At 52.6% G+C, this 16,151-nt stretch overlaps 1 protein-coding gene across 2 annotated transcripts in view; it reads left to right on the top strand.

Annotated features, from left to right (window-relative positions):
- Window positions 1-14,898, top strand: part of ERBB4 (erb-b2 receptor tyrosine kinase 4) — a 599,354-nt gene extending 584,456 nt beyond the window's left edge. For both annotated transcript variants that reach the window (XM_051623560.1, XM_051623561.1), the window contains exons 26-27: window positions 7,055-7,346; window positions 8,742-14,898. In XM_051623560.1, the coding sequence (XP_051479520.1) occupies window positions 7,055-7,346; window positions 8,742-9,178 (729 nt within the window). In that variant the 3' untranslated portion in view covers window positions 9,179-14,898. The remainder of the gene's footprint in view (window positions 1-7,054; window positions 7,347-8,741) is intronic.
- Window positions 14,899-16,151: the final 1,253 nt, after the last annotated feature.

Below are 16,151 nucleotides of genomic sequence, written 5' to 3'. Positions count from 1 at the left end.
AGCAGCACAGCTCTACTGGGATCCAAAGTTTGCAGGAAGAAAGCAGGGAGATCGTGAGCCTCCTCACACTTTGGCTTTGAAGTCAGAGAATTAAGGAAGCGTAAGAGCATTTACTTTCTAAGGAAAGCTCAGAAATTTCTGTCGGTCGTTCTGGGTCCTAAATCCTTGCAGCTTGTTGCTAGGGAGAGGCACCACTAGGTGAGGGGGCTGTGAAACATTGCCTGACTTCTCCCTCCCATGTGAAGAAAAAACTGTTTGGTATGAATTGATAAGACAGAGCTGCAGCCCATGGAAAAACGAGTGGAAAGAGGGAGGTCTTTCAGGGAGTTTCCAGATCCCCAGGCAGTGTCACATCCTTCTTCCTCCAGGGATTACTGAAGGTTTATGAAGCTGTGAGGCTCAGATGCAGCTTCAGTATTTTCATCCCACCCACACTGGTGTCATACTAGCACATCCTTGAGACCTGCACTGCCAGGAGCAGAAGCCTGCACACGCTCTAGCCCATAACGGTGCATTCTGTCATGAAGTCCAGCCTGAGACTGAAGCAGCTTTCAAAAACAAAGTTAGCATCCTAAGCTAAATCGAGTTCTTCCATTGCATCTGAAGCTCCTCAGTTGCAATTTCAGCTCTTCAGCTTTTCCCAGATTTTATTTTCCATTGTTTAGAGATATTCTAGAAATAGGGAGTTTTAGAAGCTCTGCGCTTACGAGAGATAAGCTGAATCCTCAGCAGCGTTTCCACGAGCACGGGACCCCGGCAAGGCCTCGAGTGTCCTACATTCACAGCCGTTAGGTGATTCATTCAGGTATCGGTAACAAGTACTGTCCTGTGTGCCCAGAGATAATACTGATACACGGAGCGCTCTGTGTACCCCGTGATGCTTTTTGCTCTAAATCCTTGGCTAAGTCCTGCCGAAACCTGTCTGTACTGTTTATTGCTCTCTGATGCTGTCCCTGTAATTTTAGTCCATACGCTATATATCATGGAAGCACCTGCCGAGCCTGCAATCAAACATCGAGCTACTTCTTTCAGAGATGTCTAATTCGTACGTCCTCGGAGACTGTTTTACTTGGCTACGGCAGGCTTTGGTACGTCAAAAGCCAGGTTTCGGTTCCCCGAGCGGTGTCTGTCAAGCCGGCGCAGCAGTCCCGGTGAGGTGTTGGGTCCGGTAGCGTTTCGTGGCCGAACATCTGTAGATATCTGCGTGTCAAATGATTTTCCCAGAGAGAAGCCAGGCAAGTTATCTTTGCAATTAATTTGGTCTGCTTCCTAAGTTTGAAAGGTAGTAATTTTCCAATCACGGGATTACAACGCAGAGGGTTGTTGGTGGTTTTCGGATGTTTCACGGGATACGGCGTCTTTCCTTCCCGAGCTTTTCATGGACAACAGGGACTGTTCACCCAGTGGGATTGCTACCAGAATTCAGTGACTTTTATTAATTTTTTGAGTAACAGAGCTGAATTTCTTAGGCACCTGCAGCGCTCCAGTGATAGAAGATCTGTTTTGAGATCTAACAGGGCCCCTTTTACACATACTAAAATACGGCAGAGGTGGAGGCTGGGGACTGTAAGCACCTTTGTCCTCAGTTACAGCGGGAAGGAGGGATTTTGGAGAGCCATCAGAATTTGGAGGGGCACTTCCCAGCGTGCCCACACAGCTGAGCTAGTAGTATGAGGGGTACTGTCATTGCAGGTGGGGAGAGCTAGCAGTCCGTTATAGCATCCTTTCCTCTTGGCAAAGAAAGCAGCGGGAGGGAGTCACGATTTGTCCGTGAGTCCCCTCGTTGCCAGGGCTCTAGTAGCAATCGGTGCCTTCCAGGTCTCTGCTTCTTTTTCTGTAAGAAAAGGCAGTTAACTGTTCCTGCCCAGGCTCTCAACTAGTTAGGTCTCTAGGCACCTCCTGGCCGTGTGGGTCTGATGGCGGTAAAATGACTTCTTCCCAAAGTCAATAGATAGAAGACGTGAAGCGATACCGAGGCTAGATGGGCCGTCGCGTGCTTTCTGTCTACACTTCTGGCATAAGATAGGCCAGAGCCTCTTGTCTCTTAATTTCTGCGACAAGTACAGAAATTCCGTTTGAGGTGGAGTCTGTCTCGCAGAAGGGTTGCCTCGATTGTGTCGGGTGGGATGGCAAACGCGTCACAGCGTAGAAAAGCCTCCCCGGACAGTTGGTGCTGACTCTTCGGCAGGGTTTGGATCCTATCGCCATCTGCCGTGCACCCTCTCCCGTGCTAGATTAAGGAGCTGCCTGTCGTCAAAGATTACTTCTGCTTCAGGAGCTTAGCGGGGTTGTACCATTTGTACGTGTTTGTTGTTAAAGAACTACGATGCCGATGTCTCCTTTTTATTTGGTTGGTTTGTGGTGTTTGCCAGCCCTCTTCTCCTGTACTGTCTTCCTCAAATTAATAGGACCTGGTCTTTCCTAATTTAAGGAATTACGCTTATCGGTGCAGTCTTTCAAGTGTGGACTTTATTTCTATCCCATTTCTTTAATTCTTTCTCATGAAGAGGTGATCAAAACCTCTCTGAAAAGCTTAGTAGTCTTTTTTTCCCTAGGCTCTGTCACTTCCATGTTCAACTGTCGCAAGGAGATCTCCAGCGCCAGAACGGATGACCTTGTAAATTAAGTAGACGTTGTGTCAAAGGGTTGAATAACATTTCGGAAGATGACAGTGACACCATTGCTACATTAGCTCTCTTGCTTCTTGAAAAACTGCCCGATTAGTTGGGAAATATATTAAGCCATTCTGTATGTCTTTCATTCAATACTACATTTTGTATATTTTCCTAGCATAGTCTAGGCAACGGTGTACTACCGGGTGCTGCAGTTGCTCCCATCAAACCTTCAGAGTAATTGTAGGACTCCCCCCGAGCTCTCTTTCAAGATCTCAAATTCCCGTTTTCTGCTTCCCCACATTTTCATGACAATCCTGGTGGTAGGAGGCTCCCATCCGCCTCCTCTGCCTTTTACATTCAGCAGTTCTCAGTAGCTGTTAGTGTTTCACTGATGTCTAGCGGACCGTCACAGACGTTTTACTTCATGTAACTTTTTTCTTCTGGGAAATTCCCTTGTGTTTATATCTAGTTTTTATTGGAAACGTAGATAGCACGAGGTCATCTTTGTCCACGAGAAACGGGAGGTGAGCCCGGACCGATTAACTAGTCAGCCTAATTTCATTGCTCTGGGTGAGCGAAATAGGAAGAATAAACATGCAAAAATACACTGTGAAAGACAGCAGAGGAAAAATTACTTCAGTCTTACTAATTTACAGGAAAAAGGAAGGCTCCTCACAAAATATATGTATTTAGAATATGAGTATTGCAATACCTTTTTAAAGTACGCTAAGTTTGCCAGAGGAAAAAGGAAGGACTCAAACAGAATAGACGATGCCCGGCTCTTCACAGAGAATTCTGTGAAAGGTCTTTACGGCAATTACTCTCTTGCTTTGCAACCGGGCCAGCTGAAATGGGCGGTGTTTCTCGAGGAGGGAGCCCTTCTCAGCGGGTGATCGGGACCAACTTGTCAAATCGCCTCGTGGTGTTGCAGGTCGAGCGCCTTAAACCGGGAACTTTATAACGCCTTGGCTGTTTTCTCTCGCGTTCAGGCTCCTGAATTCGGGCGTGCGGTTTTAGAGTCAGGCTTTCCAAAAGCGTCGGATGGCATGTTGGTTTCTACACAATGAAGATACATCTCATACTAAATCACCAGCTCACAGTACTTCCTGGTGAGACCTACTGCCAGTTAACTCTCAAGGGAAGCGGTGAAAGAGACCGTAGCTTTGTATCGCTTCAAACCTTGACGCGTGACGTGTAACTGTATCGAGCTTTAATATAAACTGGTTTAAGATCGGGGAGCATCTGCTTAATCCATGAATAGCTGCTGGCTGTGTTAACGGTCAAGAGAGCTCACAGCTGATGCATTTTCTTTTCTTTCTTGAAAATAAAAAAGTCAATAGATAGAAAGAGACTGCCTCATCAGTGCAGTGTAGAAATATTTATTATTCATTCTTGGAAAACGGCAAGCTAAACAGCTCTACGTAATTCAGTAGATGGTAGAGTGGACTAGGATCAGGATATAATTAAGAGAGCTGGGAGAAAATTTTCCGTCAGTGACTAGATGTGAGACAGAAACTGTTGGTGAAAAGCGTCAGTTTCTAAAGAATCGTATTTGCGATTTCTTTAAAATACCGAAGCACCTGAAAATACAAGGGGGGGCCGTGATTTGGAGGTGCACCTGGCAGGGCTCCGAGGAGCTGTCGTTTAAACGCGTGGCCGCCCACGACGGACGGGGCGCAAGGGCCAGAGTCTGTCATCCGCAGCATCCCGTGGCGAGGGGGCTCCCGGGGAAACACCCGGTGCAGAAGGTGGCGGGAGGACTCGGGACCACCCTGTGCCAGATACCGCACTTTCGAAACATACGTGCGGCGGGGATACACGCCGACAGAGCCTAAAATGCTCTTTGTTAGCCAGAGTAAAGAACCTTCCTTTCTTGTTAAAAGATGTGTTAGGGGAGGGCAGGAAAATTCTGCCAGCTATAAAAAGACTCTCCAAAAGATGCGGTGGGGAGAAGTGGGAGGAGGCACGGATGAAGTTTAGATTTAGAATGTTAAAAAATGATTATTTTATCCAAATCAGCTGGATGGTTATTTCTTTTAGCGTATTATCGCACCAGAATCTCAGCCCCGCTCTAAATCAACTCAGCATTTCATCAAGGAGCCTATTCTTTGCTATAAGAGACCACGAGTGCACAATTACGGGTTTCTTTTCCCCCTTGCATAATAAAATAGGGAGATTATCATCAAGTCTCTATTCAGATTTTAGGAAGGCTTTTTTATTTTATTTTTAAAACCCATCTTTGTCTGTAAGAGCTCCCCGTTCGGGCCAGCATGCTGTAATGATTACTGCTGTAAAGGCTTCAGTGGAGATGTGCTCTATTTCATTCTCAATGAGGGCTGATGGCATTTTGAGAGGCTCAGAATATCCTTTGATTACTGCGTAAAAGAGAGCGGGGAAGATGGCGACGCAGCCCTCGGCTTGGGAGGAGGCTGCTCCTCGGAGTCTTCCTCATCGACTTTCTTTTGCGCTTTTCGTGCCGGCGCGCGCGTCTGCCGCGCAGCGGTCGCAAAATCCTGACCGTGTTGCGGTTTGGGTCCCGTTCCCCGTCCTTTCCCCGCTCTGGGATTTGAAGCTCGAGATTTGTACCGAAAAGGAGCCGCTGCTCCCGCGCTTTGGACGGATGCTACGGCATACGAGCAGGAGCCCTGCCTTGACCCTGCTCTCCCCCAGGGAACTGTTAGAGTAGCTTGGAAATGGTATCTAGTCTCTTCCAAACTGTGGGGAATCGGCCCAGCGTTAGAAGTTGCCATTTACTGTAAAACGGCTCGGAGAGTGTATTAAAGAAGGAGTGACGGAGAAAGAGCCCAGCGGGCAATGAAGTTTTCCTAAGTTAGAGTCAGGAGCCCAGGCTGAACGGAAGAGAGAGCAGGAGGCACGCCAGGCTCGTGTCGGGTGCCGCGAGCCGTAGGGATGGGTACGCTTTAACCGTAATGGCCCAGGGAGGCATCTAATCCTGTCTTTCGATACGTGGCCCAGCTCTGAGCATTGGCTAGGACCAGAAATCTTCCGAGGTCTGCAGAACCTTCTAGCTCTTACTATACAAACAGCAATTCATTTCTACTTAACGTTACACAGCGATCCGGTGGTACGTGTTTTTTCTTTCCTTTGATTTTCATCTCGGACACGTTTGCTGTGGGCTCTCTGAAGCAGGGCAGAGTGAGCTGTTAGCTCTGTGGTCAGAGGGAAGTAGGGCCGCTCCTCGGCAGGGGCGGCTGCTCTCCTGGCGTGGTCTTTCCTATTTGAATTTCAATTCAGATCAGTTGTAAATACCAGGCTGCTCCCTTGGAACGTAGCTGGAGTTTGCTTGGGGCCGGTGGGGCGGCTTTGCGTCGTGTGCTCTGCCTGCAGCCTCACCGGAGCATCCCAAACGTGTTATTCGGATCCACTTGCATAAAGCAGCTATTCTTCTTCCTAGAGAGCTGCTGAAATCTTAGCTCTTGCAGCAAGATCTGCTCGGCCTGGTATGTTAGGAGGCTGTGGTTTGGTACTCGGATGCTGACTTGGTTGCAAATCGGGTAGAGTTTCTGGGCGAAGGAGGAAAGTGAGATACATCTGGGGGCACAGAGCCCAGGACCGAAGCGGTACAAGGACGTGTTGCGGAACTTGACCAAAACGGATAGGCAATTGGGCTTTCCTGCGGATAGGAGCGGTGTCAGAGCGGCTTCAAACCCGTGCGTGTACGTGGATGTTGCCTTCGGTAAAGAAATATCTTTCAGGCCCGTGAGCTTAGCGGGCTGCTGAAGATGCAAAAGAAGAGATCTGACCTCCACGATCGGAGCACCTGCCGTGCGTTTTGGGTTTGCCAGAGCCTAGGGGCTGTTTTTCCCGTGATACTTGGGCTCGTTGCGACAGTCTAGCGACGGTCCTGCACCCTCCTGCCCTCCCCGTTCTCCCTCACCTGCGTTATCCCTGGGAAAGGAAGCGTCGGCTTGGGGGCGAGACGCTTTCCGCGCTTCTCCTGCCCCGTGTTTCCTCTGAAGTTGTGCGGAATTGTGTGGCTTTTGAGCGACTGTGCGATTGTCGCTGCGGGACGCCCGGAAACTAGCCCCCCCGGGAGTAAAGAGAGTTCTGAGACAATAACGTCCTCTGTCCCCAGCCCCCTCAGCGGGAGGAGGTTTCCCTATCGAGAGTTTTAAGGGTTTTGTTCAGAAATCCGGGGAGATTGACAAAATAATAGGAGATACCGTGTTTGCCTCTTGCAGCCGTGTACGTTCGAGTTCCACACGTTTAAGTTGGAGACGAGTTTTCCCGCCCCTTTTCCGACCCGGAGCGGCCACCTTGTTTCCCCGCTCCCCTCGCTGCCCCGACGGTGCCTCCCTGGAAGGGGAAGATGGCTCAGCACACGGGGCAGAGGGATGCTTTGCCAGACTGCAGCAGAGCCTGTGCCGCTCCCTCCTTCCAGAGCCTCCTTCCTCACGCTGCCTTTTCTTTTCCCGCAGAACCAGTTTGTGTACAGAGACGGTGGCTACGCTGCAGAAGTGCCCATGCCGTACAGAGCTCCTGGCTGCATAATACCAGAAGCCCCAGTCGCCCAAGGGGCCGCGGCAGAGATCTTTGAAGATAGCTGCTGTAACGGCACGCTACGAAAACAAGCGGCGACCCTGGCAAAAGAGGACAGCAGCACCCAGAGGTACAGCGCCGATCCCACCGTCTTCATCCCTGAGCGGGTCGTCCGAGGAGAGCTGGATGAGGATGGGTACATGACGCCGATGCGAGACAAACCCAAAACAGGTAAAAACGTGTCTCGCCCTAGTCTGATTGCGTTCTCTCTTTTTCTAGATGGGCAGCTTTTCACCAAAAATGTCTTTACTGAATAACCCGCCGTGGTTGAAGCGTTCTGACTCTGCTAATATTTCTTTGCACGGAGATCGATTTTTCTTTACTTAATTGGCTCCTTAGAAAAGCTCGAATGTGCCAGAATGTCAAATTTGGTGATTTCCTCTGTGAATTTTCTTTTTTGGAGATAACGAGAGAGAGGAATGAAGAAACCCCAATCTTCTTATCCAAACGGAAATCTCCCTTCAGTTATATCCAAGAAAAGGATCTATTTTTGGCCTGCCGTAGTCTCCCCTTTTTGTTTATTAATCTCCTTTCTCTTCCTGGCATCGTGCTTAGTAAAAGTCACGCTGAACGTACGGCAGAACCGATACACGCGTTTTGCGCTTTGTACCCGAGAGAAGTTTCGCATTGAAAGAACGAGTCGTGCCTCAGAGTGACCGTCGCCGAAGGGTGAAGTTTGCCTAGATCTGTGCCAGGCCAGAGTGCTGCGCTTCCCAGTTTGCCGTGATTCGTTTCTTCCTATTTAAATAGCGACGGCGGTCGCGCAGACGTAAGGGGACGCGTCGTTAGCGATTTGCTTTCGAGCGCGCTAGCTTCGCGGAAACGAATTCACGTAAACGTACGTGCCGAGAAACTACCGTGTCCGCTTCGCGACGCGGAGGCCGCTTACGCCGCGTGTGTTGGACGGTGGAAACGGAGTCCCAGGGCTGGGTTCGCGGCGGTAGCCGTTGCGGGAACGCAGTCGGGGCCTTACCCTTCGGCAGCAGCCCTCGCGGGAAGAGATTTGAAGCAACCGTAACCCGCTCCAAGTCCCGATTTGGAGCCGGTGTGAGACGCTCTTGTACTCTATCTAGGGCTGGATTGAATATTTTTTTTTTTCGTGGCCCTTCGTCCTTCAGGGACGGAAGGTTTTTAATCGGGCGAATTGTTCCGTTGGAAACGAAGGGCTGACTTAGAAGTCAGTCCTCGGGGATGTTTTTAGTGCAGAGAGGCTTAACTAAGATTTCTCTAGAGCTTTCCGGACGGAAAGAACGCGGAGCTGAGAGTTTGACCGATGCGATCGAGGTTGCCGAGACGGGCGGCAGCGGAGGCAGAAGTCACCGGGCACGCTTGGCTCCCTAGGTCGTGCCGTGAGAGGAAATTCAGGATCAAACAAGGTGCACGGGCTACGGTTCAGCGAGAGCCGTCGCCGAGTTTCCAGCTTCGCTGGAACGAGTGCCCGGGACGCCAGGACGCACGAGTCGAAGTCGTGCTTCTGGTACGGCCCGGTGGGACCACGCACGTGATACTTGCTACGTGAACGGATTCTTCCTTCTCTTTGCTGATGTATTTTTATTCTTTCCCTAGATTACCTAAACCCGGTGGAAGAGAACCCATTTGTTTCCCGGCGAAAGAACGGAGATCTCCAAGCTGTGGACAACCCAGAGTATCACAAAGCTCCGAACGGGCAGCCCAAAGCGGAGGACGAGTACGTGAACGAGCCGTTGTACCTCAACACTTTTGCAAACACCTTGGAAAACACCGAGTACCTGAAGAACAATTTGCCAGAGAAAGCCAAGAAGGCCTTTGACAACCCAGACTACTGGAATCACAGCCTGCCCCTGCGGAGCACCCTCCAGCACCCGGACTACCTGCAAGATTACAGCACAAAATACTTTTACAAACAGAACGGACGGATCCGGCCCATTGTGGCGGAGAATCCCGAATACCTCTCCGAGTTCTCCCTGAAGCCTGGCACTGTGCTGCCCCCGCCGCCCTACAGACACCGAAATACCGTGGTGTAGCGACCGCGGGCCGACGGAAGCGGAACGGCGGCTCCTTCCGGCCGCCCCGCTCTTTCGCTCTCCTTTTCTCTCCCTTTCTCCCACGAGCTTTCTCTTCTTGCCGGTTCATTCGTCTTTGACATTTCCAAGTGAAAGAACGTCTCGGACTCATTCGCGGGTTGGGTCGGGAACCCGGAAGGGAGGAAAGAGACCGAAAGAAGGCGCGTACAGCCTGGCGTTTTTTACCTTCCGCGGATCCGGAGGGTCGGAGAAGCCAGTCGCTCGAGGACGGCGGCAGCGTTGCCCGCTCCGGAGCTAGTTCTCGCCGATTCCACCCAGACCCCGTAGGGAAGCCTCAGAGAGGACGTGTCTTTCAGCAGGAGCCGATGAGAGTCTATACAGCGTTCCTGGAAATCTCAACGCCGTTTCTATCAGGGGGCAAAAAGGACAATTTTTATATCGTGTGTGACGGCGTGGTCATTCAGCTTGAGAATCCAGTGTCTTTCTCTAACGCTTTCTACCCCGGCAACCAAACCCGGCTAACCCGGCTTTTCGTAATCGTTCGGACGGATCTTCTTCGCGGCTTTCCGAGGACCGACGACGTGACTCCGATATAGGGCGCGACCCTTTCTCGGAGCCACGCCGTGATCTCGTGCCGATTCCTAACCGCGGAGCCTCCGGCTCGGCACCGGTACGCGACACGACCGTTTCTTAGTAGACGTGCCGACGCCAAAACCGCTTTCGACACGCGAACCCTTTCACGGGAGAGAAACGAAACTCACGCCTCCGACGTGTTCCTTTTGAAGCTGAAAGACGGGCCCAGAAACCAAGATGTGTACGCAAAAAGCTTTGCTTTCCTGTTTTATACCTGCTGACTATAGATACATACGAGACCCAAACCAGTTCGTCCCTCTTAGTCTTCTTTGTGGTCACGAAGGGAGCTGGGGGTGCTGTCAGGCAACACCGAGGAGGAGACGGAGAACCGGAGAGTTCGGTAAGAGGCATGAAGTCTGCTGGCGTTCTTTGGTGCGGTGTTGGGGAAGGGTTCTTTAAACCGGAAGATAGACACTGGACCGGAGAAAACGCACATAGCCGTTGACTGGAAAGTTAATTTGCACTTAAGCTCCAATTTTATTTGAACTGTTTTCTGGATTTTGGATGAAGCAATATGGAAGTGACCAGCAAAATACAAAATAATAATTTTAAATTAAAAAAAAAAAAAATAAAAGTAATTATATTTAAAAGCTGACTGTGGAAATGCCAAAACGAAGCGAATGCAGTCTTTGGAAAAGCGTCTGCCGGTTCTGAGAGGCCGTTGCGTCGACCGCTTCAGAGAATACAGCGAGAGAGCAACCGGCTCCCGCTGCTGCCACGTGAAGGACAGCAGAGCGAGCCCTGAAAGGGATCAGAGGAGACAGATGTCTCGCCCTGGCTTGCAGCAGGGCACGGAATACTTTCGGGGAAAAAAAAAGGAGGATGACTCCGGCACGGAAGATGGCGCACGTGAGGTTGGACAAGTCAAAACGCGCGTGAGCCGCGGAGCTTTGCTTCGCAAATGTAAACAGTTGTGACTCCGTCTCCTTGCGCTTAGTTCTGCTTTCATCAACCTGCATTTTTAGGTAGACGCCCCCACCCCGCTCCCCGGCCTGCTCCTCTTTGGAAATATCTTTCAGCCAGACTTCTGGACGTTTTTAGCGGCCTGAGGCAGACGGAGCCGGGAAGGGACGCGTAAGGCCCGGAGACGCCGACGGCTCCTTCCCGATACGCCGAGACCCGTGCGTGCGAGAGCGGTCGTGTACCCGGTTCCCGCCAGCAACCTTAAGGAACTATTAAGTACCTCGGAAGATCTGCCCACGTCTCTATCCGTCGAGGCTTTTAAAGGGGAAGAAACGGTACCCGGTGGACGCCAGCCTTAGGCGACACGACCGCGTTTCTGTTTACGCGCTTCGGTCCCGTTAAGAGTCGAGATCTTTTGGGTGACCTAACCTGGCGACAAAGCCCGCGACAACGAGCGGTCCGGAAACGGCAGCGAGCTCCTCCGGGTTCCCGTCGCCTCAACAGCTTGACACCTTTAACCGTAGGGAAGCCGAGAAAGGAGTAAGAAATGAGTAATAGTTACCCACATCTTGGTGGCTGAGGGGCAGCTCGACCGAGGAACAAAGGGATTTCAAACCCGGGTTTGCCGTTATGTGCGTAGATGGGAAAGAAACGGAGTATAATCACTAGGTCAGGGGCGGTTCGGCCGACAGCCTGGGTCTGCGTCGGGTGTGTCCGGGCCGGCTCGATCCAGCTGCAGGGGAGACGATAAACCCGTAAACCGAGCACGTAGCCGAAGAGTCCGAAAAGAGCAAGAAGGGGTATAGATCTTTGAAGCCGTTGAGAGGAGATGTCGGTTCCGGCGGTACCGAGGTGCGGTCCGTGGCTGGCGAGCAACGTGACCGGGAAACCGTTGAAGCGGGATAGATGGTTACAAAAGCATCGTGCGCCTGGGAGGCCTTGTTAGGGGACAGAGACGGGAACCGGGCAGGGGCTCGGGGGCACAGAGGGGTGGCGTGAAGTCCTGGAGACACCACTCCCGGGAAGGTTTGCCGGCTGTGGCGCTCACAGGATGTCATCCGGAGCACGGGCAAAGATCTGCCAGGTCGGGATGCAATTGCCGAGCCGCTCGGGAACGAGGCCCGGCACGGAATTGCGGACGTCCGGTTTCGGCGCGGAAGCGGCCCGGGTTACGTAGGTAGGTGGAGAAAGGGGTGGATTTGTCCCCGAACGAGTCTTGTAACAGAGTAGCTCCTAAAGGAGAAAAAGAGAAAATAAGATCCCGGTACAGCTTGCGTGTTTGAGTTCGAAGGGCTGCGCCCAGAGGCCGCCGGGGCGGAACACGCGCCCCTGGGCGCGATGGCTCCGAGATGCAGCTGCTAACGGAAGGTGAGGCCTGTTTGTTTCTCTGGTAATTAATAGTTACCGGTGCTAGAAACAAGGCCATCGAATAGGCAAAGTGTAAATAAGGGTGGGGTTTTTTTAACAATTTAACATTTTATTTCTTAGAAAACTTGAATTATTTATTCGTTTTAACGGCCGACCGTGGGTGTGATACCACGTATCGAGTAGCGTGGAAACGCAGGGGTTCCCTGCAGCGAGGCAGCGTGAAGCGGCAGCGTATAGAGGCCGGAAGCCGCCTGACACGGGGGGGGCTTGGACACAGCTAGGATGAGCCGTGCCAGCCGCGTCTCGGATAGAACAGAGCAAGTAAAGGGTTAACGAACGCGGTAAATCATCACGATGGGAAACTGGACAGGCTGCAGCTTCACAAATGGGCACTCCCCCCCCCCCCCCCCCCCCCCCCCCCTCCGCGTTTCCTCGGAAGAGTAGCGCCTCTCGGCTACTTGGGCGGATTTTTGTCTCTTTGCTAAAGAAAGCTTAACGATGGTCCCAGAAGCAAAGAGGAGAACGGAACCGTTTGGCCGCTTTGTCCGATCGGCAATAAAAACCCGCTTGGCCCAAACACACGTATTTGCCTTAGAGGGTATAAGCTGCAGGCTTGCAGACAGAAGTCGGGCAAACGTGCGTGGCAAATACCGAACCGATTGTGTTGGGAAAGGTGAGGGTCAGGGGTTTTAATAAGCGATTACAGGCTTGGGAGAAAAGCGGGTATTTCCACACGGAAAGTTCATTTTGTCAGCACCGAGCGCTAGGCGAGAGCGGCAGCGCACGTGCTTTGTCTGCCTCGAATTAATTGTCTAGTTCTAGGGTGGTATCTGTACGCGGCACTGTCGGGTTTGATGGGGTTTATGACGCAGTCTCTCACTTGTCAACGTTTGTTTTCCTCTCCCGTACGGTAGCCCGTGCGACGGAGGGGCGGTGCCAGACTCGGCGAGCGCGGGTACCCGAGCGCGTATCGGCCGTTGTCCGAGGCACAAAGCAACGCGCTAAACGAAAGAGAACGACAGCTTCTTTTTTCTTAAGCTCTTTCGGTGATACTTGTCTTAGATGTTATTATCTATCTGAGAGTTACTTTAGACAAACGCGGACGCCGGACCCGATGGACTTCCTGCAACGTCAGTGACCGAAACCGACTGCCGTCAGGTTTCTCTCCTCAGCTCTTTTCAAATTTTTCTTCTTCCGCAGAATAGCCAGGAGGGGTTCTTACATGGCGTTTCCCTCAGATGTAGCGGAGTATTTGCAGCTTGCTTTCGAACGGGTCGCCTCTCGCGGGTAGCGAGCCACGTAGGTCCGAGCGAGTCTCGGGAGCAGGAGCCACCGTGCGGGTCAGTTACGGGCACCCTGAGCTCAGCCGGAAATCCCTTCCTTCGTACGGAGGAAGGTCGCCTGAACCCTGGCCGTGCCAGTCATTTAGCAGAAGACGTGATTCTCGACCGCAGGAATCGGACGCGGCGTTCTCGTTCCGGTCGTTTCCCGGATTCACGGTGAAACGCCTTTCCCTTCCTGTCGCGCGGTCGGTAAGCCCAGAGGTTGCGCGTGAAGCCGGGAGGCTCGCTCCCCGCCCCCCGGTACCTGTTTGCTCTGAAGGTCTGAGAGCGAGGCTACAGGCGAGATATTCCCCCACCCTCAGCCACCACCGGTCCCAGGCTAGAAGCGAGGAAAGCGGCAGCTCTGAAAGACCGGCTCGGTCCTGACCGTGGATCAATTCTCTCTGTAGCTGTAGGTAGGGCTGAGCAGTACAGGAGTCCAGCACCAGACGTGAGGTAAGTCAGCCTAGACGTACAGCTCGGGGCTGGTGTTTCTTTGAGGACGTATCTACGTGGGAAGCGTTATATTTATTTTTCTGATGGGGCGTCTGTAGTTGTCCTGCATCCTGGTGGCACCTAAGGAACGAAGGGATCATTTGGGCTCCTTTATACCGTCCAGGAGATGAGGCGACTTTGGCACAAGTCAGAGTCAGGTTAACACGGTAACACGGATGCCCCGGGGACCAAAAGCAGGGGCATCGATCAGTCGGCGGGGTGGTTTTTTTCCCTCGTTAGCACGACCGGCGTACCGGGGCTTGCGCCCCGACTTCCCGAACGCGTTTTGGAACTATTTTGCTCGGGTAGGTGTTTACCTGCTTTGAAGGCCGTTTAGCTTGAGGGTGACCGGTGGAACGGAGGCTTTAGCGTGAACCGGAGCCAAGGCTCCGGTTATCGGTCACCTCCGTGGCTCTCAAAGGGGACGCTATCGGCTCGCCTTCCCGTCGGCAAAGATGTTTCCAAAGGTGACGTTTGCGGCTACCCGGAGACCGTTTGTCTGTCTGTTTCTAGCCCTATCGGTTACGGTATTCTCCTTCCCGATGATCTTAGACCTCTGCTGCTGGCAAAACAGCTCGTCCGTTGTTACAGAAAATCTAGGCTTTGGGTTTAATTTTATTTTTTTAGAAAGCCGAGGCTGTGTGGGGTGGGGTCGGTCGGCTGCAGCGTTCACGCTCCATCGCACGGAAGGAGCCACGGTTGTCCCAAAGGGCAGCCTCTTTGTTTGCAGTATTCCTTCTTTTTTATTTTCTGCCTCTCACTAAAAGATTTACAGAAGTACAAAAGGCCCCTGTTGCAAATAGGGCGTTCGGATGTGGAAAAAATAACCGACACAAAGCACCGTTCCGAAACGCCCGAGACACCTTTGGTTTCGTTTCCTTTTCCTGTGCTTGTCGTGCGGATTAGTTGGTTACCCTGGTAGGCTCGTTGCTCCGGGGGAAATGCTGGCCGGGTGAGGCTGTTGCCAGGGACGTGGCACAGATGGCTGGGGACCGGGAACTTGGGGGAGGGGGGCCGTGACCGACGGGGGTGGGATTTGGCGGGACTCGCAGCCGAGCGCATCTCCTATCCCGGGCCAAACCGAGGCGGGGCTTCCACCCGCGGCATCGTCCAGCCGGGGTCTGCGCCCACGAGCCCGGACGAGGCGTGAAGGGGGGGAGCCTAAGGGCGTTATCCCAACGAGGAAGCAAGAGGAGGCAGAGCTGCCGTTTTTTCCTTTCTTGTTTGTTAATTTTGAGAGACGGCTTTGCGGACCTTGGTAGAGAGGGGCTTTTGAGGGGAGGTTTGTCAGGTGTTAGGCGGCGTGAGTAACGACGTCCCGGGTCTTCTCCCCCTCCCCGGTAAGAAAGCCACGAAATCGTGCTCCAGACGCGTCTCGGGTATAGTCGCCGGGGCGCACGCAGGCGCGTCCTGCACGGCACCATCTCACCCACGGCTGAGGTGCGACCGGGGCGCACGCGGAGGGGGCGCCCCGTGCCGGCAGCGTGGTCCCCGTGCCCCGCCCGACCTTTGAGCCCTCATAGGGAGCAGACGCTGTATCGTCCGTAGCACTCCGAAGACTCAACCCTTTTGGGATAACCACAGTAATAAACTGTGAATGGTATTTTATAAGCGTAGATACGTATGCTGTTCTTTCGAGGTAAGGTACGACGACATATGTAGCATAAACTGGTACTGCTGTTAAATGGGTCGATAATTAACTGAGCAGCTGTGTAAGGGGTAGCTAACTTTGAATGCACTCAACCGCCGTTCCTTCGAAGGCAGGGACCGAAGGCGGTTGCCGGGTACGCGTCCTTTTACGGCGGGGCGTGTTAAGAAGAAAACGCAGGTCAAAGAAAACCTAAGTTTAAACGGCATTTTAATGTTGCAATTTCGGTGCGCTTTTGTCACGTTATTCCCAACGGTTTTGTTACCCTTTTTTTTTTGGCCCCGTTTTTGCAATTTCCCCAACACGGTAGGCTGGAATTTCCACGGAGCTAACGCTGCTAGCCGTAGGAAGGGGAAACCGAGGGGTAAAAGCAGTGCCTGAAAACGGGGACAGCCAAAATATACTTCCTGACCTGGCTGTTTGGAACGGTCGACCGTTTCTTTTCCGATGAGGCTCAAACGCGCAGGCCAGAGGACGACGCCTCAAAAGTCAAAGTCCGAGGCCCATCTGGGAGGCGACACGGGGACGGCGCCGAGCTCCTGCGAGGCGCCCCGGCTCCCGGCACGGGTGCCGGCCGCCTCCGTGGGCTCCTCTCCCCGCAGCC

Source organism: Apus apus, chromosome 6 (genome assembly GCF_020740795.1).
Source record: "Apus apus isolate bApuApu2 chromosome 6, bApuApu2.pri.cur, whole genome shotgun sequence".
In the NCBI taxonomy this organism is placed as follows: Eukaryota; Metazoa; Chordata; class Aves; order Apodiformes; family Apodidae; genus Apus; species Apus apus.
The sequence above is the reverse complement of the archived record's forward strand: the minus strand, read 5'-3'. Positions and strand labels throughout refer to the sequence as shown.